Source organism: Dunckerocampus dactyliophorus, chromosome 13 (genome assembly GCF_027744805.1).
Source record: "Dunckerocampus dactyliophorus isolate RoL2022-P2 chromosome 13, RoL_Ddac_1.1, whole genome shotgun sequence".
NCBI lineage: Eukaryota > Metazoa > Chordata > Actinopteri > Syngnathiformes > Syngnathidae > Dunckerocampus > Dunckerocampus dactyliophorus.
In genome coordinates, this window is record NC_072831.1 from 23,715,205 (window position 1) to 23,743,022 (window position 27,818).

The 27,818-nt window shown below is 41.1% G+C and overlaps 4 protein-coding genes across 7 annotated transcripts in view; 2 read left to right on the plus strand and 2 right to left on the minus strand.

The window, feature by feature from the left end:
* Positions 1-1,180, minus strand: part of wdr25 (WD repeat domain 25) — a 32,767-nt gene extending 31,587 nt beyond the window's left edge. Inside the window, exon 1 of the mRNA XM_054795826.1 lies at positions 321-1,180. Coding sequence (XP_054651801.1) covers positions 321-333 — 13 coding nt within the window. The 5' untranslated portion in view covers positions 334-1,180. The remainder of the gene's footprint in view (positions 1-320) is intronic.
* LOC129192155 (tryptophan--tRNA ligase, cytoplasmic) lies at positions 22-9,108 on the plus strand. Of its 2 annotated transcripts, none has more exons than XM_054795825.1 (11): positions 22-143; positions 379-499; positions 653-857; positions 2,865-2,973; positions 3,134-3,253; positions 3,321-3,503; positions 3,585-3,685; positions 4,462-4,574; positions 4,656-4,829; positions 6,486-6,626; positions 8,240-9,108. In XM_054795825.1, the coding sequence occupies exons 2-11, from the start codon at positions 386-388 to the stop codon at positions 8,396-8,398; spliced, it is 1,419 nt and encodes a 472-aa protein (XP_054651800.1). In that variant the 5' UTR covers positions 22-143; positions 379-385; the 3' UTR covers positions 8,399-9,108. The 2 variants fall into 2 exon arrangements, with proteins under 2 accessions (XP_054651800.1, XP_054651799.1); XM_054795824.1 differs by having other exon boundaries at positions 30-121.
* A 1,043-nt stretch (positions 9,109-10,151) lies between these two features.
* Positions 10,152-18,890, plus strand: LOC129192023 (mitochondrial basic amino acids transporter). The gene is made up of 4 exons (XM_054795446.1): positions 10,152-10,668; positions 12,994-13,037; positions 15,040-15,123; positions 16,849-18,890. Exons 1-4 carry the CDS (start codon positions 10,635-10,637, stop codon positions 17,617-17,619), a joined length of 933 nt encoding a protein of 310 aa, XP_054651421.1. The 5' UTR covers positions 10,152-10,634; the 3' UTR covers positions 17,620-18,890.
* fancm (FA complementation group M) overlaps positions 17,612-27,818 on the minus strand; it is a 46,575-nt gene continuing 36,368 nt past the window's right edge. The window contains exons 15-24 of one of the 3 annotated variants that reach the window (XM_054795439.1): positions 27,654-27,742; positions 27,345-27,410; positions 27,168-27,245; positions 26,831-26,996; positions 24,424-24,530; positions 23,977-24,344; positions 23,704-23,803; positions 21,928-22,246; positions 21,360-21,657; positions 17,612-20,787 (exon numbers count right to left, since the gene is read on the minus strand). In XM_054795439.1, the coding sequence (XP_054651414.1) occupies positions 20,667-20,787; positions 21,360-21,657; positions 21,928-22,246; positions 23,704-23,803; positions 23,977-24,344; positions 24,424-24,530; positions 26,831-26,996; positions 27,168-27,245; positions 27,345-27,410; positions 27,654-27,742 (1,712 nt within the window). In that variant the 3' untranslated portion in view covers positions 17,612-20,666. The remainder of the gene's footprint in view (positions 20,788-21,359; positions 21,658-21,927; positions 22,247-23,703; positions 23,804-23,976; positions 24,345-24,423; positions 24,531-26,830; positions 26,997-27,167; positions 27,246-27,344; positions 27,411-27,653; positions 27,743-27,818) is intronic. The other 2 variants (XM_054795438.1, XM_054795437.1) reach the window with 2 other exon arrangements.

Genomic DNA, 27,818 nt, shown 5'->3' on the forward strand with positions numbered 1-27,818 from the left:
GAACCTCAGAGCGAGTCACATATACCGGGAAGACTTATATCCAAACACCAAGAACCTCTAATGCTGATGCAAGTTCAATGAGTGATCAGTCTGCTGCGTTCACACGGAGTGTTTACAAACGGTGACGTCTCATATTATTTAAGGTTGGCATATTAACTATAGTCTATGTCTAATAACAGTGTCATTGTGTTTTAAATGGTTATCCTAGGTTGCGACAGTGACGCTGAGCTCCAGTCATAATAGTTAGCTAAATTAAGTGTCAGCTGTGTAATGGTCGCATATGGGGAGTTGCCGTCTCGAAAATGGGTGGCGATACTTACAGTAATGTTGCATCACTTATGTACGAGGAAGACTAATTATTGTCCATTTGTTGACCAGTGTGAAGATGACAGATTGCCAAGGAGACGGGGAAGCAGCAAAGAGTCCCATGGAGCTGTATGAGAAGTTGGCAGAACAAGGAGACAAAGTGAGGACATTAAAATCTGCAAAGGCTGAGAAAGTAAGTGCCTATACACACACCAAGATAGCACACTCTTATTTTTCAACTCAGTTGTTAGTATTGTGTGGGGCTGTAAAGAACAAAAGTTTGACATGAGTTTAAATTATTCAAACATTAACGCGTAAATGTCTGATATATTTGGTGTTTCTACAGGCTGAAGTTGACGCCGCAGTCCAGTTGCTGCTAAAGCTGAAAATGGACTACAAACAGTTGACAGGTCAGGAATACAAACCTGGCTGTCCACCCTCAGAAAACTCCACAGAGAACGGCCCTGTAGAAGATGATTGCGATGATGAAGTTAACCCGTGGAATGTCACTACCAGCAACGCTAAGGGTGTTGATTACGACAAACTCATTGGTAAGATAAAAAGGAGCTGCTTCTTTGCTTGTTTAAAAAATATATAAATGTGTTCATTACTATGGAACATACGAGTCCAAGGATTATTAAGGTCACACTAAAATTATGTTGTCGTACTGGAATTGACTTTAATAATTTAAAAAAATGTAATAAGGGAAGAAAAAGTTGTAAGAAGGAAGAAAAACTTGTTGAATTGTGTTCTTTACAATAATTAAGTCATAATATTGTGAGAATAAAGTCGTAGTTTCTCCCCCCAAGAAGTTGTAATATTACGTAATATTTAAAGGTGTAATTTTACAAAAAGTAATAATATTGGAAGAATAAAGTCCTTATAACTTTTTTCTCATTGTATTATGAGTTTTATGCAGTGACATTACAACTTATTGTTCGGAAAAATATGTAGTTTAATATGTTTCTTTTTTTTCTCATAGAGTTACAACTTTATTCTTGTAACGTTGCAACTTTTTTCCTGTAATATAATTTTTTTTAAAACATTACAACTTAATTCACATAACTAATCTTATAGCATTACAACTTTTATAATATTTTATAATGTTAAGATTTAACTTCTTTTCTCGTATTACGTAGACTGACCTGGTAACATGACTTTTTTCCTAGAAAGATACAATCTACACTTTATTCTTTTTTTTCATGTAACATTACAGTCGTCCCTCGTTTTTCGCGGTTAATTGGTTCCACACTCAACCGCGATAAGTGAATTTCCGAAGTAGGATTTAATAATATTAAAACTGGTAAATGGAATATTTTCATAGTTGGAGCATAGAAAACTTGTTTATGGCCTGGTAAAAACAGTTTATAATATTATTATTGTAGACATAAAATAACAACCATATAGTTATATACTCATTTTACCTAACATAGTAGAGATTATAAGCAATAATAACGTAATACACATTCACATTATGCACTAATGCTGCTTTTGTTAATACCAGATTGCGCAACTCTTAAACGCAGGTTACAGGATCTCCGCAAGGACATAAGAGACAGCCGCCGCTTGAAGCATAGCAAGCTACCAAGCTAACTAGGTAGTCTCCACTTTATTTATTCTAAGCTTAAGAAATGGTTTGAAACGGAGTGGAGAAGGACAAAGAAAGAAGCCAAAAATGTTCCACATACACACGAAATGGGAGGAGAACTTATGTTCACTATGTTATGTCGGACTCTGCATTTATGGCTGACTCCATGATCCACAAATGGCAAAAACATGGAACAGAAGTGAACCTTCCCAGGCGTGACCGGCCAACCAAAATGACCCCAAAAGCGCAGCGACAACTCATCCAAGAGGTCACAAAAGACTCCACAACAACAGCCAAAGAACTGAAGGCCTCACTTTCCTCAGTGAAGGTCAGTGTTCATGACTCCACCATAAGAAAGACACTGGGCAAAAACGGCCTGCGTGGCAGAGTTCCAAGACAAAAAACACTGCTGAACGAAAAGAACATTAAGGCTCCTCTCAATGTTGCCAGAAAACACCTTGATGATCCACAAGACCTTTGGGAAAATACTGTGTGGTCTGACGAGACAACAGCTGAACTTTTTGGAAGGTGTGTGTCCCGTTTGGTGTACAAGTAACGCCGAATTTCAGAAAAAGAACATCATACCAACAGTAAAATATGGTGGTGGTAGTTTGGTGGTCTGGGTTGCTGCTTCAAGACCTGGAAGACTTGATATGATAAAGAAGAACAGGGCAACCAGACTGAACTATGGCATCGCTACTGTGAATAATAATACACATAATATGGAAGTGGCAGTGTGTGATCTAGGATTGGAACAGCATATTAAGTGCTTTGCACACACTATAAACCTTGCAATCCAGGCTGGCTCCAGGTTTTTTTCCTCGTAAATTCTTTTTCTTCCTTGTGATTGTACAACTTTTTTCTCCTTCATTTATGCCTTCATTTAAAAATGTTTTTTTTCCTCTGTGACCCTAATACTTCTTCGTATTATGACATCTTGTCTTATTCTCATCCTTCATTCTTTCCTTAGTGAGGTTTGGCACTAGTAAAGTTGACCAGGAACTGGTGGACAGAATAGAGAAAGTGTCAGGACAGAAACCTCACCACTTCCTTCGTCGGGGAATCTTCTTCTCACACAGGTTAGGCTTTTCCCCTCTCTGTGACTTGATCAATTTTACCAGAATATGTTGTGATTCAACAGGCTGACCTTTTCAACTGGCGTGGTCATCGCTCACAGGATTGTGTCACATGACTGTTGAATCAGTCACATCGGTGTTGTGGTTTTTGCTGTACTTGCAGAGACATGCATCAAGTTCTGGATGCGTATGAGAAGAAGAAGTCCTTCTTCCTGTACACTGGCAGAGGCCCGTCGTCGCAGGCCATGCATGTTGGTCACCTCATCCCCTTCATCTTCACCAAGTGAGCTCTGCTGCTAATAAGTAGAATAGAGTTGGGAACAGACAATAGCACACTTCCTTTGTTGAAGATGGCTGCAGGATGTGTTTGACATCCCCCTGGTGGTCCAGCTGACCGATGACGAGAAGTACCTGTGGAAGGATCTGACGCTAGAACAGTGCCACCAGTTTGCTGTGGAGAATGCCAAGGACATCATCGCCTGTGGCTTCGACATCAACAAGACCTTCATCTTCTCTGATCTCGACTATATGGGGTAAGAACACATGACTTGCGTCCAATCTACGTTACATAAATGAGCCTCATTTGACATTGTTTTCTTTTCTTGTGCCAATAGTGCATCACCTGAATTCTACAGGAACGTGGTTAAGGTTGAAAAGCATGTGACATTTAACCAAGTCAAAGGCATCTTTGGCTTTACGGACAGTGACTGCATTGGTAAGGCTCCTGGAGAGAGGAAAGAAACAACTTACAAATAATAAAACCAAGGAAACAAATGCAATTATTATTATTTTTGTATTATAACTGTTGACGGCAGACTTTATGCCTTTTTATATAATGAGAAATGAGCACAAAATAGCATGAAGACGATGGCCACACTAATTGAGTGGAGCTCTGCTTGGTAATAAAGTAGTGTACAATTTAAATGTGTGCCAGTCATCAATAAAACACAAATGCTTGGCAGCTCTAATCGTGATCAAAGTTGGACACCCCTGCAACCTGGACACTGAACTTACTCTGTTTTAAGTTGAGCAAGACAGATTTCTATTTAATAAAAGGTATTTATTTGCATTATTTTATTCTGTCAATTACGTTATCTTGAGCTAAAAAATAATTATTGAACAGTTTATTTTCCATGTATTCATCATATCAAATTAAAGACCAGTTTGTGTCAAATAGTACAAACATGGTTTCACACAAAGGCAGAAAAAAAAGACAGGCCGCCCAAATGTTTATTTTTTTATTAATGACCTATTCACCAGGGGCCCTTGGAATTGTGCAAAGACGCCCCTGACCAATACCACTCATCATAAATAAATTGAAAAATGTACAGTTAATCCATGTGATTGGTATCGGCTGATCTCACTCATGGATGATTGGTATCAGAATCGGCATCATAAAACCCTGATTGGAGGATCCCAACCTGACAGGATTGTGTCCACACTCCTACCAAGTAAACTGTTCATAAAATAGATGATTTGTTATCTGTTCAGGAAAGATAAGCTTCCCAGCAATCCAGGCGGCTCCATCCTTCTGTAGTTCTTTCCCACAAATTTTCGGGGACAAAAAGGACATCCAGTGTCTCATCCCATGTGCCATAGACCAGGTGAAATGAGCATTACACAAACAATTATGGCATCATTTGTTACATTCAATACCATTTGTTACTCTCACCCCCTCCTTGTAGGACCCCTACTTCAGAATGACCCGTGACGTCGCTCCGAGGCTCGGCTATCCCAAACCAGCCCTGTTGCTCTCCACCTTCTTCCCAGCCCTGCAGGGGGCGCAGACAAAGATGAGCGCCAGCGATGCCAATTCCTCCATCTTTCTCACAGACACGGCCAAGCAGATCAAAAATAAGGTCAGCGAAGGGTGAATTTATTATGAAGCAGTTGTTTTTTTGTTGATGGTGGAACTTTTAAAGTCAAACGCCTCTGAGGCTGCGCTATTCAGAAGTCATTCAAAATTTCTCAAGCACATGCCTCTAAAATAGCACAAAACTTTGACAATGAAACTCCTGTGGCGCATGACGTCACCACATGTCTCACTAGACCTCAGATTAGCGAGCATCAAAGGATTAACGCAGCTAGTTTTGCTTTTTCTTTGGCTTTTTTGGAGGGGGGGGACTCATTCCAAAACAAAAAGAATCTGCAGGGAACATTCACATTCAAGGTAGTAATAATAATGTAATTATAACAAATTTATCTGGACGATAATTGTCCTACAAATTATTGCCGATAAACGATATTATTGTCAACATCATTTTGAGACAATTTTTCATTAATTTAATGATAATATGTGCTATAATAATACAAGATTTTAAGTAAACATGCACAAAAACATGATAGAAAACAATAATTCCCCAAAGTGTATTGATTACTAAAAATAGATTGGTAGAATACCGAAACGTAGCACGCCTCAAGGACACTACGCCATGTTGCTGATTTTGAATCAGAAATAACCCGGAAATACTCTGAAGTCCACATTGTGCGTCAATGCAGATGTCAGCTCATTTGCATATAGACTTCCTTGAATGACCATTTAGCGACATTGTTAGCAACGCTTTTTACATTTAATGAGATGTAACGTTTTATCTGAGTCTGGTCAAAGTATATGTTTTAGATGCGGGAAAATGCATTTGGTGCACACTGAGGTGATTTATAAATATGTGATAATACAGGTTAAATGTACAGCATACCTGTACCTGTACCAAGCGCACAATTTCACACAAGTTTATCTTTATGCTTCACTGATAACGTTATATGGTCAAGAGTTGAGTTTCACACTTAGCTGAATGGTCCTTGAATGTACCATAGCTGCTGTGACACACAAAAGTGACACTTGTATATAACTTCTACACCATGACTCCGATTCCATCTGTTCATGGACCATCTGACATTATCATTCGTTCGTGGTGAGTACCTTTTACATTTTATACTTGAATGTGTGTGAGGCATATTGACGAGAAACGGGGGGTTGTGGATCTGAAACTAATCTAGTGTAATAATTATAAGTCACTCTTATTGCCAATGTTGATCCAAAATCGGAGGACAACTTCAATGTCAAGCGAGCAGGAGGGTTTGGAGCGGTAGGGAGAGTGAACAGTCTCAAAAAGAGACATTTTCATGGGCGTTATCAATTACATGCAGATTTTCGCCATTCGCAGGCAATCCCAGAAATAATCTTCAGGTCAAGTCAGGTGCTCATCTGGGAATGATAGTATATCTAACCGACAAAACAGAGTAGTTTCACAGAGTAAGTAACGTTTCTCTTTCTTGAACGGAAAACCCAGAATTTCCCTCATCTCAGAGTTGACATACTCATATTTCACTAAACCCGCTTTCTGGAATACACTCCAATTTTTCTGGAACAAATTGTGTTTGACCTTTGAAGTTCCTCTGTGCAGTGCAATGGCAAGGACATCTAAATAATGCTAAAATGTGTGCTCTGTTTACTTCCTACCAGCAGTTTACATTTAATATCACTAATATATAACTTTTTTTGTGATTGCTCACAGATCAACAAATATGCCTTCTCGGGGGGGAAAGACACAGTGGAGGAACACCGTAAATATGGTGGCAATGTAGATGTGGATGTCTCCTTCATGTACTTGAGCTTCTTTTTGGAAGATGACGAACAACTGGAGAAGATCAGACAGGTGAGAATGCTCGAGACACTGACTGACACTAGAAACGCCGGTTTCACACAGAGACCCTGCAAAAATGTTATTACAGTATACTAGGCCTGTCCCAATAACAAATTTTGCTGGTCGATAATTGTGCTACAAATTATCGTCGATAATCGATTTTATCGGTAACATTTTTGAGACAATTTTTTTCATTAATTGTCATAAGGTGTACTGTGCATGTGAACCAATAGATGCTGCTCAAGTATAGTGTACGGTGTACCTGTGTGAGACATTAACTTGACACAGAAGTTGCCTGTATGTATGTTTCTGCAATGTAGCGAGCGACACAGTTTGTGAGAGCGCACCATTTTGCGCTGTTTTGGTTATATTTGCTGACCAAACGCCTCAGTTAGCGTCGACTGTTGGGACGAAGGCTCCGCTGCCCAAGGCACCTGCATCGGTAGTTTTTTTTCCCCAGTTGAGAAAACTGTGCGTGTCGGTGTTCATGCGCTCGCCGTGTTCATTCTCTTAAAACCGAAATGTTCCCAAATTGTGGCTGTTGGCTGTGGCATTCGCCTCACAACCCATCGTTTATGCGCCTTCTTCATCTTAGCTATCGCTCCCTCACGGAGCTCACTGCTAAACCCTCTGTATCCACTCAGTAGTAGCCTCACCGGCACAAAGAGGCTGAATGAGATGAGGGCCCACTCTCTCTTTTCATTTCACTATAAAACCAATGTGCACAGACAGATGCAGAGTGAACCCTCTTGTCATCCAGCCTTTGTGACACAGAGAGACAAGCAGATGAAATACATATTCAAGATTCTTGAATCTTGAAATACATGCACATGTGAATTTATCGAGGGCATCATAATTATCGGCCTTGTTTTTTTTTTTTTAAATCGATTTATCAATTATCATGACTGTACGAATAAATTAGGCAGGGCTACTTGAAATAAAGAAAATTCTTCAAGTATAGCATACACATCTTTCAAATAACAAACCTTTTTTTTTAAGTCTAAATAAATAAATTAAAATACTTCCAGTATAAGGCACATGTACTTCTACCAAAGAAAACATTTCAAGTTGAACAGTTACTTTCCAACAATGCCACACCATAGACAGTAAAAAGTGGAAAACGGACGGCAATAAACGTTATCGCTTTCAGTCATGTTTACTTATTACTGTAACGACCTGCTTGTGTTGTATGTTAATGTTCAGAATTCTGGTGTTTGTGAATGCACCTTGCCATCAGTGTGTTGGTGCTGGTGTGGAACACGATGGAGAAACGCGTGTGGGAGTTTAGAAATACCGTGTTGGAACGGGGCACTGCCGTCGGCAATAAAGGTTTAAAAAAAGTGTCGGACTCCGCGTGTCTCTGTAGGGGATCAACATGCATCATGGTGATAGAATTAAAATCTCAATCACAGGCCAAATTTCTGTTGTATATATTGTGCATTCCTACTCTGGTTTATACAGAACTGTAACATGGGGGAAAAAAAAGGAAAGGGCCTAAAAACTATTCCCGTCCTTGGACTTATCACACATTGCGTTTATCATACCTTCCTGTTGCATCCTCATCACATTCCTCCCTGTACACTCCTCCTCTCTCATTATTTGTGGTTGTTTTTTTTTTTTTTTAGGACTACACAAGCGGTGCGCTCCTAACCGGAGAACTGAAGAAGATTTTGATAGAAACCCTGCAGCCCCTCATTGCCATGCATCAGGAGCGACGCAAGCAAATCACGGATGAGACTGTAAAGCAGTTCATGACACCTAGGCCTCTGAATTTTAAACTCTAGCTTGCTTTAAAGAACAAATATAATGGCAAATCATATGACTGGTAGAAGGAACACAACAGTGTGGTGTCTGTGGGTTGGGGAAGCTGTCATTTACAGGAGGGAAGACATGTGCCTCTGTGTCATGTTAAGCATTGCAATGACCTCATGCTGCGTGTCATGCATCACCTGACTATTTCAAACTGGGGAATATGGAGTAGGACAGTTGTCACTGCTGTGCATTTTTCAGAATCATAATATTTAAGGGACCTTTACCTGTTATCTTTCTCAAGGCCGCTAAATCATGTCATCAACAAGCATGCTGTGTCTTAATGTGTCTTTTTATATATACTTGAAAGCCTCCTGTCCAGAGCTATATGCCACATCCAAGCATCAGTGTTGACATTTAGCGACCTTTTAACACCTCACCCCAGATAAACGGCTATCAATGATTACAATAAAAATGGCAGAATTCCACTTGGCATGATATTGTGTGCTCTGTTATGGTTTTCTGGAGCATTTAAGCTACCACAGGTACAAACATGAAGACTGCTTTGCTTTGGCTACCTTCTGATCACCAGATGACTGATGTCATATTGTGTGATATTGGTATCAAGAATGAAATAATGTTCTGGCACATCAACACTTTAATGTGATTGCATAATCTTGTTGGCTTTAATTCATCATCAACCAGTAGTCATACTGTACCATTAAAAGTGAATGATACTACCTAATTAATATATGTTGTGTTTTGGGCCTAGTGGGAATTTTGGAATTCAACTAAAAATTATGACTTTACTTTACCAGAACATTAACAAAATGCTGGTGTCCACAACTCACATTTTGTATTTCAGAATGCATTTCTTTCTACTGTTCTTTCATTAGCAGGCTTGCGGACACCTCATGTTGTCGTGGGGGGCTACCTGGTGCCCGCGGGCACCACGTTGGTGACCCCTGATCTATATTATGCGACAAAGAAAAACAATAACTGGATATTCTTAGCGGGAGTACAATTTGCTGCATTTAACTATGCTCGGAAATCCAGAAAATAAACTCAAAACATGTGAGTTCAACTTAAGGTACTGTGGTGCCTTTGGGCGCAACCTCCTCGTTGCTCATAATAACACGATTACCTTGTGATTCAAATTTTTTTGTCATACTAATGCAGCTTTGTTCACTTAAATTCATTTTTGTAATGTTTTTCAACTTTACCTGATGTTAAATGTTAAACAATTTGCTCATCCTGCCATTGAAACCTTTTTTTTTTTTTTTTTTTTTTTTTTTTTTACTGTTTGGCTAAGAAGTAATGGTGTCTTTCACAACTATTTGACTATTTTTGAGTGCACAAAAATTATCGTACAAACATATCCTAAGGAAGTGGAGGGAGTGCCCTGAACAGCTGTGGAGTTAACTCCCATCCTGCTTATGCACACCTCAGCAGCTCCTAATGTCTATTCTTTGGTCTGTGCCACATACAAGACTTGAGATATTACCTGCTAGACTTGGGTTAAAGGTCAAGTTTGTGAACTGCCACCGACCTAATGACCTTTAAAACTTGTCAGCCTATTTATTTCCAAATAATGAAACTCTCAGCAGAAAGTATCCACTCACCAGACACTTCATTAGGTACGCTTAATACTAGTGCTGTATCAAGATTTACTGGCTCAGGTGTACCTAATGACGTGGCCGTTGAGGTACATATCATTCCACTTGGCATTTCAATTCCCACGCACTTAAGCATCCAAAGTGGACATTTAGCTGCTCATACACGACGATGACGTCCGCCGCGATAACAATGTTGATTTTAGGACGGTTGTGATTTGACGCCCCACTCGGCCGGGGCAAGCTGCTTTTGCCGCCCGCAGCCAATGCGAGCGAGGGGCGGCCGGTGCGAGTCAGGGGAGTTGTCTTCCACCCAGAGAGCGGATTGGACTGCCTTAAAAAGGGCAAACACACGTTTGCGTTTTTTTCTACATCGATCACCCGCCTCCTACTCATCTTGACCACCAGAAATAGAAAAGCTTTAGTAGACACAAGTCAAGTGGCTAAATAGCACGTTTAGTCCTCGTTTGCCTCAACATTTTGCTATCATAGCTTTAGCTTCGGCATCACCGACTCAGCGGAACTAGCTTTAGCCGGAGGTTTGGGGGGGGGCTGTAGGCAACAAACTCTTCCGGAAAAAAAACATTGTTTGTAGCAAAAGTAGAAGGCAAACCGGTCAGTGAGTTACCAAATCGTTATAAGTTGTACCTTCGAGGGAATGGCACTGGACTTCGCCGCGGGCTGCGTGGGAGGTAAGTGCGGGCAGCTAGCTTGGTGGCCACGTTAACCACGTTACCATGTTTATGCTAACCATGCTAGCTTTGGTTAACACTTTCAGTATCTCAAAATGTGTCACAAGTGTGGTTTTTGGGACGGTTGTCATGTTTAGGATGATACGTCATTGCACATATGTATATATGTCTATGTATAGACGTGTGTGTGTGTGTGTGTGTGTGTGTGTATATATGTGTGTATATATATATATACACACATATATACACACACACACACATATACACATGTATATGGTATATATGTAAAAATGTATGTAGAGAGAGATCAAATAAAAGAGTAAAAAAATGTTTTTAATAAAGCACCGGAAGCGTTAATAGCTTGTCAGATTGCATTCCACAATAACTGACATGTACAGGAGTGGCTCCAATGACTGATTGGCTGACATGCAATGAAACACACAGAGTCCAAAAAGTGGTGGTTGTAGTTTAATTGTGTACAATGTAACTAACCATGCCATGCCAACTAGAACCTTACATTAACGTCAATTGTGGCATGCCCTTTTTTTTTTTTAAAGTCACTTCCGGCTTTGTGCTTTATTTTCATCTTCTGCTATCCTATCCTCAGACAACTTGCGTTGGTAATGGTATAGTTGATTTCGAACATGCAGAACAAAGTGACAGTGAAGTAGGTCACGTGTTTGCATTTGCACAAGTATAGCTTGCTATTTCTCCATTTCTCGGCAGTTAGTGATGGTTTGTACCTGAAGCTTTTGAGTTGGGAATGTTGTCAACTGTTTTGACTCTGCTCAAGGGCAGATGTTGCCGAATTCCAGCACCTCAAGGATCTTTACAATCTATACTTCTACACAGTATCGCTGGCTAGATTCCAATAATAGTGATAATAATAGTAAATAGATGAGCCAATGTACACAAATGTCACAAAAAAATGTTAATTGCACTGTAGCATACACATTTCTCAACACATGACAACTTGGGAAAATAACAAAATACATGTCTGCTCCTGGACCAATGAGCGATTATATTTCATAGCCATGTTCCGGAAGGTTTTTCCCGCAGATGATCAAAGAGATTATCACCAGAGAAGAAAATGATGTCCAGGCATTTCCGAAAGATAACTCATAGCGTCCGGTCAGATTTTTTAAAAATGTCTGCCACAAATAAATTTGGTGCTACCTGCTCGCCATCGCTCAAACACATTATAATGGGACGATTGTGACGGCAACAACAACAAGCAACAAATCTACCAACTTTTCCTGGTCTTATTGGAGGCACAAGCACGTATCCCCTTTCTCAAGGAGCAGCAGCTGCTGCTGTGGGCCTTTTTTCCTTAACATTAGTAACACTGTGAGTTAATTCTTGTAACACAATGATTTTTATCCTCATGATACTCATTTGACATGCATATTACGCTGTTATTCTTCAAATATGATGACTTAATTCTGACCAAAAAAATGACATCCTTTTATATTCATGATATCCAATGTTATTCTGGGTGGGCCGTCCAAATTTGTACGTTAATATGGATTCATACGTCATATCCTGAATGGATAGCGTTACCGTCATGAATGCACAAATGGGCAGTTGATTAAGTAGTGACAGGCTGCAGAAACAAACAAGTCAATATGAAAGATGCTAAACAGCACATTGGTCCTCTCGATGGGAAATTTGAGTACAAAAGAACCCATGATGGAACAGTCGACAGACAAAGTAGTTTGCACACTCAGCAGGAGGTTTTCTTTTCCTCTTCCATCTTAAAATACCACATTTACGCGACTCATTCGTGGTCGGATATTCTGATTGCACTTTGGTTAAGGCATCGCTCAGCTTGCGACAAACCACACTCGCGGAACGTCGGGGCTTCGGTAAGTCTACTTCGGACAAACCGACTGACACAAATTACTTGTCCCCGTGACTCCCGTCAGCATTGCCGCAGTACTTCTTTGTGGTCTGCGATTCACAGTATTCAATTGTATTTTTTTTACTTGAGTTGAGTGGTTCCTATCATGACTGCAAACAAGTTAGTTAAGGTTAAACCAGACAGTGTTTGCATAAGGTTGGAATAGTTGACAATAAATTGAAGAGGTGGAGATGTTTGCATAAGAATAGAAATAGAACACTGATGTGCATGAAGAAGCTATGTTTGGCTTCCCGATCAGCTGATTTCTGTTGTCAGCCACGTGACGACCGTTTCAGCACTTTTGTACTCACTACTGTACAACGGTGGGCATCATTGAATGCTGCTTGAGGACGATGTGCTAACTTACCAAATTGCCACAATGTTGAATTTGACTTATGACTTGAAATTGCCTACCTGTTTTTCAGGTGCTGCTGGTGTTTTGGTTGGCCATCCTTTTGACACCGTGAAGGTGGGTGTCCCCTCCATCGTGTGAGCTCCTATCACGCTTCAAGGCTCGGCTGTGATGTGTTCAGATGTTGGCCACCTCAATGTGGAATTCATACCTAAACATTAGTCTAGAACAACTACGATGACTTTACTATAAGAATGATCCCTCAAAAATCCACAAAATATGTGTACTGAGTAGCAAAGATGAAACACTCGTGCTTGTTTACACTATTCCCAACCACTGTGCTCATTGGGGGGGGAGTGGGGGACTTCAGGGCATGCATTGAAGGAGTATTATTTTTACTATTTTTACTACAACTATTATTTCCCTCCCTATTTCATGAATGTGTTAAATAAGGAGGTGATTTGATTTGTTATGAATTCATGTAAATGTAAATATGAATGCTTGCTTGAATAGTAGTACTACATCGATACTGGCTTTTTCAGTTTAGATTACAGTGGAACCTCAAAGTAGAACAATCCCTCCTGGAATGCCGCATGCTCAGCATCTGATTAGTTGGTTGTTTTCCCGCAAGAAATGTAAATAATCTGTTCCAAGAATTTACATTTTGCAGTGTTGGATCTGAAGAGGGTTCTAAGTAGAGCTTCAAAATGCAAAAAGACGAAGTGGGAGTGAGACAGAAAAAAATTTGAGCAAGCAATTTATTGCAAACAAGCATTAATGTGAAATAGGGTGTTCATCAGTTGATGAAAAGTTGAAGACCACAGCCTTTAAAAGCCAAAATCTTGGCAAAAATGTGGATTCAATGTCATTTTCTGTCATGATCGCTTGATGGCAAAGGCAAAAAAGCTTTCTCTCTTTGAACGCTGTTGGGTTGTTGAGCTGCATTAGCAAGGCCCATTTTAAACTTCTTAAAAGATCCTGAGGGTTATGGAACAAAAAAGTCAAGTGGTAGACCCAAAAAAATGGACAGGATCTGCTGTCCGCCAAGACGCGGGACGATCCTCGCCCCAAATGAAGGTTGCTACTGAGGAACAGCCTATTTCACTTTTAAAAAAAATTTGGTCTACCTCCCATTTCTTCTTTTTTCATTTTGAGCGGTACTTAGAACCTCCTCAAGGTCCGATTCTTGCAATTTTTTCAGCTGGTCTTAAAATTTTGATCATGAGTGTATTTGACTTAAGGGTGGCACACCAGTAGTTCGCTAATGTCTTGCGTGACATCAGGTGTGGTACATTACGTTTCAAATTGTACGAGTTTGTGGCTGTTTGACTTAAGGTTGTTACGCAAAAGCAAAAGAGTAAACTTAAGTCTTGCAAGATCTGCTGTCGCACATGACAGGTATGACGTTTTTTATTTTTTACTTTGACTTTATGAATGTAGAGGTTCCACTGTAAATAGACATAAAATGCCATCCCAGTCCTAAAATAAGATTCAAACAGACTTGCTAGCAACTTTTTATTTCTTAATTTAAAAACAACATACATTAACGTCCAGCGTTGAATAATGTGAAGCAGCATTGAATAAAGGCTGCAGTTCATTAGAGGCCCTAATGGGAATTTTGTATCAGTCATAATACAACTTTCGCTTACACCTGACAGGCTTTTGCATTTTGTGTGTTTGTGTGTGTGTGCGCGCGCGCATCCGACACATTGCATTGGTTTGGAGGTGATCCTATTTGTGGGACAACATCATAGCAGCACGGTGGGTTTTGTGACTTTTTGATGTCATTGTCATTTTCTCCATGAGCTGCTGGTGTGTGCTTGGGGGTGGGGTGGGGGCTGTCTTTAACAGCAACAGTGTCACTGTGTTGTAGATGAGAGAGAGAAATAAACAACCTCTCCACGGATATGTGACATAGTAAGTATCGTCAAGGTCTTTCTTTCTCTCCCTCTTATGTCATGTCTTGTTTAAAAAAAAAAAAAAACAAACAAAAAAACACTGACTTTTTTTTGTGAGCACATTTTGCACGCAAATACTGTTTCTTACCCCGTTTGCCTTGCTTGTTATCATGTGATGTTGCTGACAGTGCTGACACTAACAGAAGTACGCTCGTCCTCAGGTGCGGCTTCAGGTACAAAATGCAGACAAACCTTTATACCGAGGGACATACCATTGTTTCCAGTCCATTGTGCGCCAGGAGTCGGTAAGCTTCTCACATTGAATGTTGTGAAATCCCTCGGGGGGGGGGGGGGGGGGGGGGGAAATGTTACAGGAGTTTGGCGTTTAACTACAGAGTAGCCCTTGACTTTGGCCTCCTGTCCTCCTAATTCAAGAGTCCACTTGCAGTCTGAGGGAGGCAAGTTACAATGTCGTGTTAAACACAGCTAGCATGTTCAAGGCACATCAGGGTTGCTGAGGTTAAAAGGGGGCGGAGGTGTCTCTTTTCCTACACCACAGGAGCCATTCCTCTGCAAGGGCTAAATTAAGCTTTCAACACCATGTTGGTGGGGTCATGTTAGTCAAGCATTTCGCTTCTAAAAAAAAAAAAAAAAAAAAAGTAATACATTTGCATCACAAACAGTTTTCCATGAAAAAGTCAGACCTTACAATTGATCAGCATTACTTTACCTTTGTTCGTATCACTGCATGCTGCCGCCTGCGTATGCGTTATAGGGGTATAGTCTACTCACATCTACAGCTGTGGGTCCATCTTCAGCGCTTCTGTCCCTCCTCTCTCTCTCTGCCCGTTCTAACCCCATGTGACCAAGTTCGGCATCAGTGTATTCCTGTTCATATAGTTATCTCTTTGGCTTTGTGCTAAAAGGAAACGTCACCATCACTTGTTTCGTAGTCAGACATGTTTACTTTCACTATCCCAGCAGTAAAACTGAAGCAGGTGATGGAAATGTGCACAACAGTTAACAGCTGGCGGCAGCGCACAGTGATACCAACGTAGAGAAAATAAAGCAGAGCGATTGTGAGGCCTGACTTAAGTGGAAAACAGTTTTGTGTTGCGACTGTATTACTCTTTTGAACGCATGTTGCTTTGAGAAGCAAAACGCTTGACTAAAGTGACACCTAACTAACCGGAACTACTTTCCTCACCATCAAAAACCAACCAGAACTAAGCTCACCTGACGAAGTGGGGGAACAGTCACTGTTGATGCACTGCCGATGGGGATGTCATACAACTTCATGTCCAAAAATAACAACCATCCCTTTAAGTAGTGCACTCCAATGAGTGTCAATTTGCTGTCCTTCAGGAAGTTCCTAGATGGTTGTGATTCATTCATGGGCTCCGCCAAGTGACGAATACTTGAGCCTTGGCAGAGTGCTCTTGTTACTCTGATGGCATCTGCTTCTCCCTGAGGTGTTAGCATTGGCCGCTCTAAGTGTTAGCGCCATACTGCCAGTGGCGTCTGACTGTCTTTGGGTCCAATACAAGGATCATAACAAAAACCAACCAAATCGTAGCTGAGGGATGCCAATCAGTGGTTATATATGGAAGGCTTGTATGTGATTCCCAAAAATGCACTAAATAAAAGCTGTGTTTCAATTGTACTTACTTCCATTACTGTCATTGCGCATTTACTGGAAATGGCAATTGCAGTATTTATTTGCTTCCACTTTTTAATTGTGAACTAAGCTGGTAAGTGGAAGTGTGCAAACACACAAGTTGTTTTTCAGCCGGTAATTATCCTGAGGGCAAAAGAGGAAATGTCTATTTGAGGGCTGGTGTTTATTTAGCCAAGTGGACATTGGTGTCTCCTCGTGCAGAGGCCAATATTTGAGGAAATGTGGATTGTCATTCATGTTAATAGAATGTCAACACTCCCACACTGTGTATATGTTTGTCTCTCCCTGGTTAAATGTCAGTCTTCTGCCATTGTCGTCCCAACAACACAAGTCACGCGTGTGCATTCCACAGGCGCTGGGTCTCTACAAAGGTCTCGGCTCACCCATGATGGGGCTCACCTTCATCAATGCCATAGTTTTCGGCGTGCAGGGTAACGCCATGCGGAAGCTCGGCTGCGACACACCTCTCAACCAGTTCCTGGCAGGTGCCTCAGCGGGAGCCATCCAGTGCGTCATCTGCTGCCCCATGGAGCTTGCAAAGACGCGCATGCAGATGCAAGGCACCGGGGAGAAGAAGTCCAAGAGGAAGATGTACAAGAACTCGCTGGACTGCCTGCTGAGAATCTACAACAAGGAGGGCATCCGAGGCATCAACCGCGGCATGGTGACCACGCTGATCCGCGAGACGCCGGGTTTTGGCGTGTACTTCCTGGCGTACGATGTGCTGACGCGCTCTCTGGGTTGCGAGCCGGACGACCCCTACATGATACCCAAGCTGCTGTTTGCCGGCGGAATGTCCGGCATCGCCTCGTGGATCTCCACCTACCCCGTAGACGTCATCAAGTCCCGCTTGCAGGCAGACGGCGTGGGTGGCGTGAACCGCTACAGCGGCATCGCGGACTGCGTGCGGCAGAGCATACGCAAGGAGGGCTGGCGGGTGTTCACGCGCGGCCTCACATCTACGCTGCTGCGCGCCTTCCCGGTGAACGCCACCACTTTCGCCACAGTGACTCTCTTCCTGCTGTACATGCGCAAGGACGAGGAGTGTGTTATGAAAGCCTCTGAGCCGCAGGTGGCACCGCTGCAGCCGTTACAGCCGCAGGCTCAAGCCACAAGCATCTAAAGCTGTCCACTATGACCTGTTCACTAACGTCCACTTCGACACGAAGGCGTAATATTTAATAATGATATATTACCATAAAAGCTGCACTTGGACATACAGTGTGTTCTGTATACTTCATTTTTGTCATCAATGAACCCTGCGATAACAGGAGTTACTATAATGGAGAGTAACAGTCCAAAAATGTGTCTTAATGTGTGGAATTGAACATGAATATAAATTGCCTTCAATCAGATATTCTATGTGGCGTCAAACAGCACCTGAGCATTTTTATCGTAATGGTTACAAAGCCTTTAATGTACATGGTTGTAAATATTACATGTGTTGTTGTGTTTGTCATAGGATCGGAATGATTCAAGGTGTCATCTTTTCAGTTATCTGTTAATTTTAGTAATGGTGTTACTGTGCTGGACAATGACCTTCCCACTGCAGTGTAATTATAAACAAAATGCTGGTGGTCAATGCAGAAAATCTAATGAGTGTGTTTTTGTTTTATGAAGCACATTATTTATTAAATTCTTTATTGGCAATCACAATATTTTATTTACTCTGTCCCTTTAGAGCCAAAACTCTGTTACAATGTCAAAGCACAACTCATGGTGTTGTTAAGCACATTTCCCCAAACCAGGAGGTGCTGTTCCTTGCTGTTTGCTGTTTGCGTACAAACCTAAGTGCGCCCTCCCGAAGCACAAAGTAACGGCTGCTGCTTTTTTTTTTGACACTTGAAGCTGCTGTTTTAAAGTGATTATATTTTTACTACTCTAAATAAATATAATAAAAGCAACCAGTAATCATGTTAAAGCAAATATGTTTATTTTCTACATGAAATTAAATTAGTTTCCCTTAAAAGAAAGACAAGGTGTTTAAATGTTACATCTGCCATTGTCTTCAACCATATCAACGTCCTTATGAAAAATAACTTGTCATCTGCTTTCCAGTATGGGAACGATTTGCTGCAGTGACCTCTCCTTGCCAATTGGTGGCACTGTGACTGCAGGTCTAGCTGATGCAAAATCTATTGAGAACATTTGCAGTTCTATGTCTTATGTCCAGTTCTGTTTTATGTAAATGTGACACATGCTGATCTTTGATGTTTGTATAAAGGATCTACTTTCTGAATGTATCACTTTCTGTGTTCTGTAAGTGCATTGTTTTGCACCAAAACCGTTCCATCGCCAAGAGAATGAATGGTGAAATAAAAACTTGATTACTACTAAATCTGTAATTAATATTTTTTAAATGTTGTATTTTTTTAAATCATTTTCATACTATGATTGCTATGATACTTGTATGTAACTAGTTTTATTTTGATATTTATGTAATACTCGAGTCTTAAATGTGTCATTTATTTTTGTTTTATTTTAAAATTCGTATTTCTCCAATAATTCTTAGCTATTATGACTTTTTTCATGTAATTTCATTATTAGTTTTGATTGTTGGACTTATTATTACAGTATTGTAGTAAGTCGTACCTTTTTTAAAATTTTGATTTTATTTTATCTTTAATAATAATGTGCAACACTATAATTGTTAATTGTTCTAAAGTCTAAAGTCAGTTTTATTAGATAATTTATGTTGTAATTTATATATCACTACCGTATAACGATTTTGATCATTTTCACTGTATTTTGCATTTTTTCTGATTTTATTTACAATGATTCAATGATTTGATAATATTTTTCATGAAAACTATACTACTAATAGCGGGATTTTTTTTTTCAAAGAACTAAATGATAGAAAATAGACAAAATCCATAATTGTAAATATAAAACACAAGTATAACATACATTTGCACTAGACCAACACTGACCCCTAGCGGTTGCTTGCAAAAATAACACTTTATTAAGGGGATTTAACATTGTCATGTACAGTACATACTTGGAGCTGTAAAGGAAAACTGCACTTTTTCGCTCATGTGAGACATGAACACGTCTTTCTCTTTTCTGTGTGTTTCTAAAGATACAAAAACGGCTAAAAAGAGGCATCTAAGAACACACATAATGGGATGCACCTATTCCGCCTCTACAGCCTTCCGAAAAAACCTTCAAAAACTGCCAACAACGCTGCATTTATATAATGTTACCCACATATTAACCAAGCTACAGCAACATTGTTATTATTAATATTGTTACGCCGAAGAATTACGTTACAGGTGTAGTGACACCTAGCCACACCACACCAGCTAGCCACTAGCCCATTCACGACTAGCTTCACCACACACTCGCCTGCAATGCACCATCGCCGCGGTAACAATGCCTCAGGCCATTACCGAAAAGTAACGCTACATATTGGGGCTGCGGCCACTGTTGCTGTGGTTTTGTTTTTGAGTTTGGAAAAGTTAACGCCGAGGTGTGGCGTTCGTTTCTACAGTATGTTGCTATGTGAAATCAATACGCGCAGGAAGTACGTTCTGGGAATGCTTAAAAGGACCAAAATACTGTTTGTTTTCATGAATGTACCTGTTACTACATGGTCATAGCATGTATATGAAACCATAAAACCTTGATGGACGTTTTTGGAGGTGTTTTAATAGCGGGTTTCTAGGCAGAATAGGTATGTTCCATTATGTGAATTAATTAACGGCCACTTTTATCTGTTTTGATATCTTTAGAGAACACAGAAAAGAGGAAGACGTGTGTTCATGTCTCATATAAGGCTTGCGGATGATGGGCAATTTTTTTTTTTTTTTAAATGCAGTTTTCCTTTAAACATGTTGACATTATTCTGACAAATGTTTTTATTTTGACAAATATTTATATATTTGGGCACCACATGCTGAGTTGGTCCCAGACTAATTCATTAAAAAAAATCTCCATTAAACAAATTGGACTCCTTAGAGCAGAATGTTACAAGAAGCAAACTGGTCCTATCCAATTTGTTGTGCAAATATTTTGAGCCTATCACCTAATGAAGCTCAAAGTGCAAAAACTGATCCAGTCCGTGAGTACAACTGCAGCAGCAGTAGCAAAATAAAGAAAAAAACCCACAAATGATTCCCTGAGAGTGTGTGTGTGGGTGTGTGTGTGCGTGCGTGTATCTGACTCCTACCGCTAGCAGGCTTTTCCTACTTTGTCCACGAGAAAGGAGTCGCAGTCGTAGCGCAGGAAACGGTAGATCTCCTCAGCTCTGGCTCGACTCATGCCGCCTCCTTTCTCGATGCTTTCCACTGAGCTGCGGGTACAAGAAGATTGGACACATTTTTTATAAAAAAAAAAAACTAATAAATAAAAAGGACTGCTTTGCCTAAATAACCAACAATTTTTGCAGGTGGGGGTGCTACCCACCTGATTCAGCAGATGGCTCTGTGGTGACAAATGCTCAATTATGACGTTCACGTAGTCAGTTTTTTTGCAGTGATCTGATCGGCTACCTGTCTGCCTGACTTCGTATGCTAGCTACTGAATTCACTCTCAAACGTTAGCATGGTAGCAGCGGAGAGTAAGAACAAAATTGTGTGTACCAAGGTTGTATAATTTGGAGTTTGGGGACTATAACATGCCTCTTAATTTAGCATATTGCAAAGGACTACATTTAGGAGTGCGTTTAGCTTTTTCTCTGGCTTTTTCCTGACACTTTTGAATCAAACTGTAGTTAGAATATTGTGTTTTTACATTTTACAGTGGTAAACTTATTTTGGAGTTTGCTGAGTTGATAAAGCTTTTATGAAGGTGACAGTTTGACACTGGAACAGATGATTTCTCTTGCCATTATTTCCGATGGGAAAATCTGCAGCGAGTGTTTACCTGTTGATGAGTTGTGCGACCGAGCTGAAGTTGCGGCTCATGTTGAGCGCGTGGACGTAGTTGACAGCGGGCAAGCTCAAGTACAGCTGCAGCGCCTGCTGGCTGTGCTGACCTTTAATGTCCGCGGGTGGTGCAACGATGCCCTGGCCTTTGCGCCGCTCCAGCTGTGCCAGCTCGACCAGCAGGGCGGCGCTCTGTTCGGCGCCGTCGCTCCACAGCAAGCGCACACCGGTGCGCACCAGCGCCGCCAGCGTGCTGTCGTAGTGACGCGTGCGCTGGAAGGGGCGGGATGTATCGCCTAGGCAAGGGGACATATGGTAGGTAAAAGGTGATTATGGGTTGTATTTCTACAGCCACCATATTGTCTTCATGTTGCACGATGATGACATAGAAAGGTGTGTTTAAGGTGTGACAAGTTTGAGACCCCTGCTCAAGACAGACCCATTTAACACAGCTTTCCGAGATGCTCCTACAGACCGTGTAGGCTGCAGTATGACATCATTGTGCACCAAGAAGACGAGATGTCTTCCACCAGTTCAGATGAATGGATGACGTGACGCAGACTGACCTGGCCTTGTTCTGTCCTTCTCCACAATCAAACACACTCGCTCAAACAACTCCTGCATGCCGTTCACCCTCTCTGCCAATCGCTTGCGGTTGTGCGTGGAGGCCAAGTCCGACTGGCTGTGCCTCTCCACTGCCATGCGGCCGCTCACGATGAAGTAACTGCCGTCCAGCGAGCACACGCGGACAGTGGCGCCGTGGCCCCGCCGCAGGCTGGTCACCAGCTCCACGCCGCCGCTGATGCAGCGACTGTCCACTAGGATGCAGACCGGACACTCGGAGACGGACGAGGCCGCTACGTCTGAGGTGGTGGATGGAGTCTCCTGGAGATGGAAAATATGATGACTGTCTTTTTTTTTTGTTTTGTTTTTTTTTTTACTTTACCAGACAACTCGAAGAATGGAAGACAGCAGACTTGATTGCTTTTAATAACCAATATGCATACACACAGATGTGTTTTGCTTGTTCTTTGGCTTTTTTTTTTTTTTGCTTTTTGAGGCGGCGGGGGATACCAGTCATAGCAAAGAGGAAAAATGTGGCACCCATCTGTCTTTCAATGGTGAAAGCGAAAGTCGTCGCCCGGTAATCATTTGAAAAGACTAAACAAGACAGGCAACAGTCCTGCTTTCTTGCATGTCCGTCACATGACATCAAAGGGGGGTACCGAGTAACTATCAACAGCAGTTAACTTCTTTTTACACGTGTGTGAGGCACAGGGGCAACATACCGCATTATACTTTTGTCATTACAGCCACCCCTCGTTTATCACGGTTAACTGTTTCCAGAACAACCGTGTTAAGTGAATTTCTGTGACCTATGATTCCTTATTTATAAAATGTATATATTTATCATAGAAAAACTATTTAAGACCTTCTAAATATGTTTTTTAGCATTATTAGAGCCCTCTAATAGCCACTTTTGCACTTGTATTACCCAATATAGTAGACTCAACTCACACCTGTCACTCTCCACACTGCTAACCATGCTAACACTCAGCAACTCGACAGTCGCTAGCTGATGTGACACACGTCACTTGGCGCACACTGCATACAACAACTTCTAAATGCCTATACGTACAGTCATCCCTCGCAATATTGTGGTTCGATTATTGCTCCCTCGCTCTATCGCGGCTTTTCAAAAAATGTATTAATTAATAAATTGGAGGCTAACTGGTTAGCTCTCTAGCTCGCTAATGGTTAAAGCAATGGCCATCTCCTGTGTCCCTGCAGTGATCCCATAACCTGCGCATTACAGTTGAGCAATGTGGCGTAAACAAAGAATAACAGGAGTGTACAGAAGACTATGGGGTGTTATCTCATGTCTACAGGGCTCTTATAATAGTAAACATTGTATTTAGAAAGTCATAGACATGTTGACTACGAAAATGTTCCATTTATTAACATTGAATACAACTTCCCGGAAGTGAGTGTACTGCCATTTTTATGATTGAAAATGCTTAATTTGGGCCACGAATACGTAGAATTTGCTTATATATGCATACGTTTTGACTAATAGGCAATATTCAACCACCAAGCAGTATTAACTTTTTTTTTTTTTAAACCGCAATAGTGACAGAGCGATGCTCCAACTGTGTGGACTTAAGTTATTGTTTTTATGTATACTATTAAGATCGGCTACCTTATTTTTACACTTTACAGTTACAAATATACAGTTAATAAAGGTTTAACGATAGCGACAGATTGACCCCGTAACAAATTATTTCCATTGTTTTCTGTGGGAAGTTCATCCTGAAATGTATTTTTTATTTGACTTGCTTTACCTGAAGTTTGCTGGATTCTACTTGTACATGTGACTCTGATGAAGCGTCAAAGTCCAGTTGGTCAGACAGCAGGTGTTGATTTTCTATCCTCTGGCGACACCTACAGGAGAGCACAAGCACTGCATGAGCCGTTCCAAGAGTCTTCAATCAACTTAATATGCATGTTTTTGGCCTGTGAGAGGAAACCCATGAAAGCAGGGAGGACATTAGAAAGCAGGCAATGTTACGTGCTAACCACACCCTCCATCGTGCGGCCGTGTTTGCGGCTCTTACCTCTCATCTCGCTCTTCTCCTCTGAGCAGCGACACCTTTGATGCAATGGAGGAAGACGACTTCTGTTCCGGTTGAAGCTTGACGACGGTCTGCGGAGGGGCAGAAACATCCTCCCCTTCCTCCTCACTGGAATCAGCCAAGCGGAGAACTCTACCACGCTTGCCGCCTCTCGCTGGAGCTGAACTTGTCGCCCGGGCTTTGTGCAAGAAGACGCGTCGTCGCGTGGCGTACTGCCTCCTCCCGTCAACGTACGAGTCCTCCGGCATGAGTTCAACCACTTCCTCTTCGGCCTGTTCCTCTGAACTCTCCTCCGCCTCGCTGCCGACCACAAAACTGTCTTCTGCGTATGTTTCGTCCAACTCGGGCACCTGGACTCAAAGAGTGGAGGCCAAAGGAATGCTCCTGTCTCTTTAAAACATCATCTTGATGACACAGTATGCTGTCTACCTGTGAGAAGATGTCCGTGTTGTCATGCTTTCTGTAGGACATTTTGAGCCTGCCAGTGACAGCAGGGCTTCTCACAGACTTCAAGTATATTCCGTGCATCTCTGAGTCTGACAGCACAAACAGATGGGGACAGCAGGGTGAATCATGGACAAAAGTATTGAGACAAACCTCTACACTCCATGCTTCTACTCATTTGTGTAGTTTCATTAAGGCATGATTGGATGACTTTGGTGTGGAAGAACCCCATCATAAAAACTAACTAGACCAATATGGTGGTTTTCCACTTCAAAACAGACACTGAGAAAACCAATCCACATTGAACGCATAAGTCGGAACGTGCTGTACTAAAGAAACGACCAATCACAGCCTTTACTATCCACGTCGCCACAATGTGAGGTTTTGGAGGGGCACCGCCGTGCAGGTGCACAAACCGGGCTTGACACAGGTGACATAGAGGGCCACCCAACACTCACTTCTGTTGTGTTGAAAACATTTCTCACTGTCCACTCGTGTGTGTCACGCACACGCTGACGGCGTCACGCATCTAAATTATCTGTCGGTGTGTGAAAGTGCACATAGATGGGGCAATGTCCCATTTCGCTTGGAACCATGGCTGAGTCAGGTAGGTACAGTGCTGTGGAAAAGGGGTATGCAGACGGTTTTCTGGATGAAAGGGACAAAAAAAAAATCCGACAGACAAAATGACTGTAAAAAGTCTTCCCCAAAGGGTGGAAACTGGTAGTCATAGAGTGGACACACATTCGCGATTCAACATTCTCAGCCCAGCTCTGCAAAATTGTCTGATTTTTGGTGAATTTTTCCCCACAGAAAAGACATCTCATTCACCACATGTCGGTAATAGTTTCTAAGTACGTAATAATACAGGTAAAATCTACCCCTCTTAAACATGCCCCCAATTTTTACATGTTTATGTCCTTGTGCTTCATTGATAAGGCTTTATCGTCAAGCGTTGACATTTCACATTTTGTTCAGCTGTTCTTGAACGCATCATAGTTTTGTGCCGCGAAACAAAAGGGTGTTTGGGTAAGGAAACAGGAAATAGGTTCGACAGCTAATCTGGCCTCAAAACTTGCAGCAAGGTGAAGAGAAGTTAGTATATGATCGTAAATCAGGGGTGTCCAAACTTTTTCCAGTGAGGGACACATCCTGAACAATGAAAGGATGCAAGGCCCACTTTTACATTTTGTAAAACACATGTAGGTGTATATATTTCAAGAAAAAACTGCATCTCAGCTTTGTGATATTTGTGAAAAAGCCTGTTAGTTTGAACATCGCTCTTTGCATTTTCTTCTTGTAATATTATGACTTCATTCCCAAAATAATCTCCCCCCAACCTAATTTTCAAAAAAAAAATCACAGCTTTTTTGTTTTGTTTGTATCTCATAATATTATGACTTTAATAAAGAAAATATTTGATCATTAATATTTCAATTCTATGCTATGACATTATTTGTCACCACAATATTATGAGTAGATTCTTGTAAAATTGGGACTTTTTCTCTCATTCGTATACGACTTTTTTTCTCTTGATGTTTGGACTTTACTCTTGTATAATTACAGCTGGTTTTTCAGTTTCTGCTGTTGTTTATTTTCTTTTCCAACTATTTCAACTTTCTTCTTGTAATCGTCCCGGAAATTTCCATAACGCTTTGACTTTACTCTCGTAACATTTAACTTTTAACCTAATTTTCCCAAACATTGCAACTTTGATCATTATTTTGTTTGTTTTTTTTAATATTACAACTTTTAAAAAATAACATTTTTTCTTGAATGTTTCAACTTCACTAAAATGACGTTATTTTTCCTGTTCATATTACGTTATTTTCATATTATTACTTTTTCGTCTTTAAGTTCAAACTTTTTTGTCTTAATATTTTATTATTGTTGTAAAATTACAGGCGATTTTTCCATTTAAGCTGTTTTTTTGTTAAATTATATTTTTAGAATGTTCGAAGAACATATTAGAATGTCAATACAGCTGAATATAATCTAATAATTAATAATAATAATAATTAATAATTGCAAATGTTGATTCAAAATCGGAGGCGAACATCAACATCAATCTCGCAGGAGTGTTTATCAGAAATAGACATTTTTGTAGGTATATCAATTACTCGCGGTATTACGCCGGAATGTAACCCCTGTCAAAAATTCTATTCACTCCCTGTAGGTGACCCGATACTTTTAAAAATACAGTGTATGGTTTTGGTGAGTTTGCATGTTCCCCCCGTACATGCGTGGGTTCTCCCGGGTACTCCGGCTCCCTCCCGCATTCCGAAAATATGCATATTTTATATAGACTCTTAAATTATCCATGTGTGTGAATGTGAGGTGCGTGCGACCCTCGTGAGGACAAGTGGCACAGAAAATGGTTATGGTGCACTACCATTCAATCCCTGGGAGAGGTGTGTGTTGTCCACCACAAAGCCATCAAGAGACTGATTCTGATCTTCCCCGTCCTCTTCATCAGACGAAACGTCCACTCCCTCCTCCTCGTCTGACAGTGCCGCTTCCTCGTCCAGAAACTGACGTACCTTTTGACATTTGTTGCGCTGGGGCGTGGGGGGTGGGGGGAGACAACAAATGCAGGTGAGAAAAATGTCACGGGTGACATCAGTGATATTTGTAAACATGACATTTATGGAAGAAAGAGGTGACATTTTATGGTGAGAAGCTTTATGAATGACGTTTAGTTATTTTTTTTATGTAACTGTGAGTCACACCTTGGTGTCGATAACTCGTCTATGTGTGACCACTCGTTCGGTCTGGAAATCATCGCTGTCGCCTTCCGTTTCTTCCGACTGGGGAGAAAAAAGGGGAGAGGTGCTGTTTCCGTCCATGGCGTGAATGTATTGACATCAAATTAGTCATGTCACATTTATTAATGAACATAATCGTACCGTGTTTAGCGCAGTCGCACGTTTCCTGCATACAGGCGGCGAGTTCACATCAGAAAGGACTTTGGACTAGAGGTGGAAACAAAGTGACGCTAGTTGCCATGACAACTGGCTGTACCTAAAGACAGCAGGCTGAAGTATGTGATGATATATATACACACACATACATATATATATACATATACATATATATACACACTTATAATAAAATAAAAGTCCCTGAGACTACAAGCAAGATGAGCTGAGAGCGTCGCTATATGAACAATGGCAAATAGGCTTGATTGAGTGAAGTGTCGACGTGCGTTTTCTCACCGCCTCGGGAGACGACAAAGGGTTGACCTTGTTCATATGTTTTCTCTTCTGAATGATGGCTTCATCATCGCTGTCAGTGTTGCACTCGGCTAAGAGAAAACAGCAAGCGGATTAATAACAATTCTATGATTACTGTATATAAGCCCACACAAAATTCTTATTCAT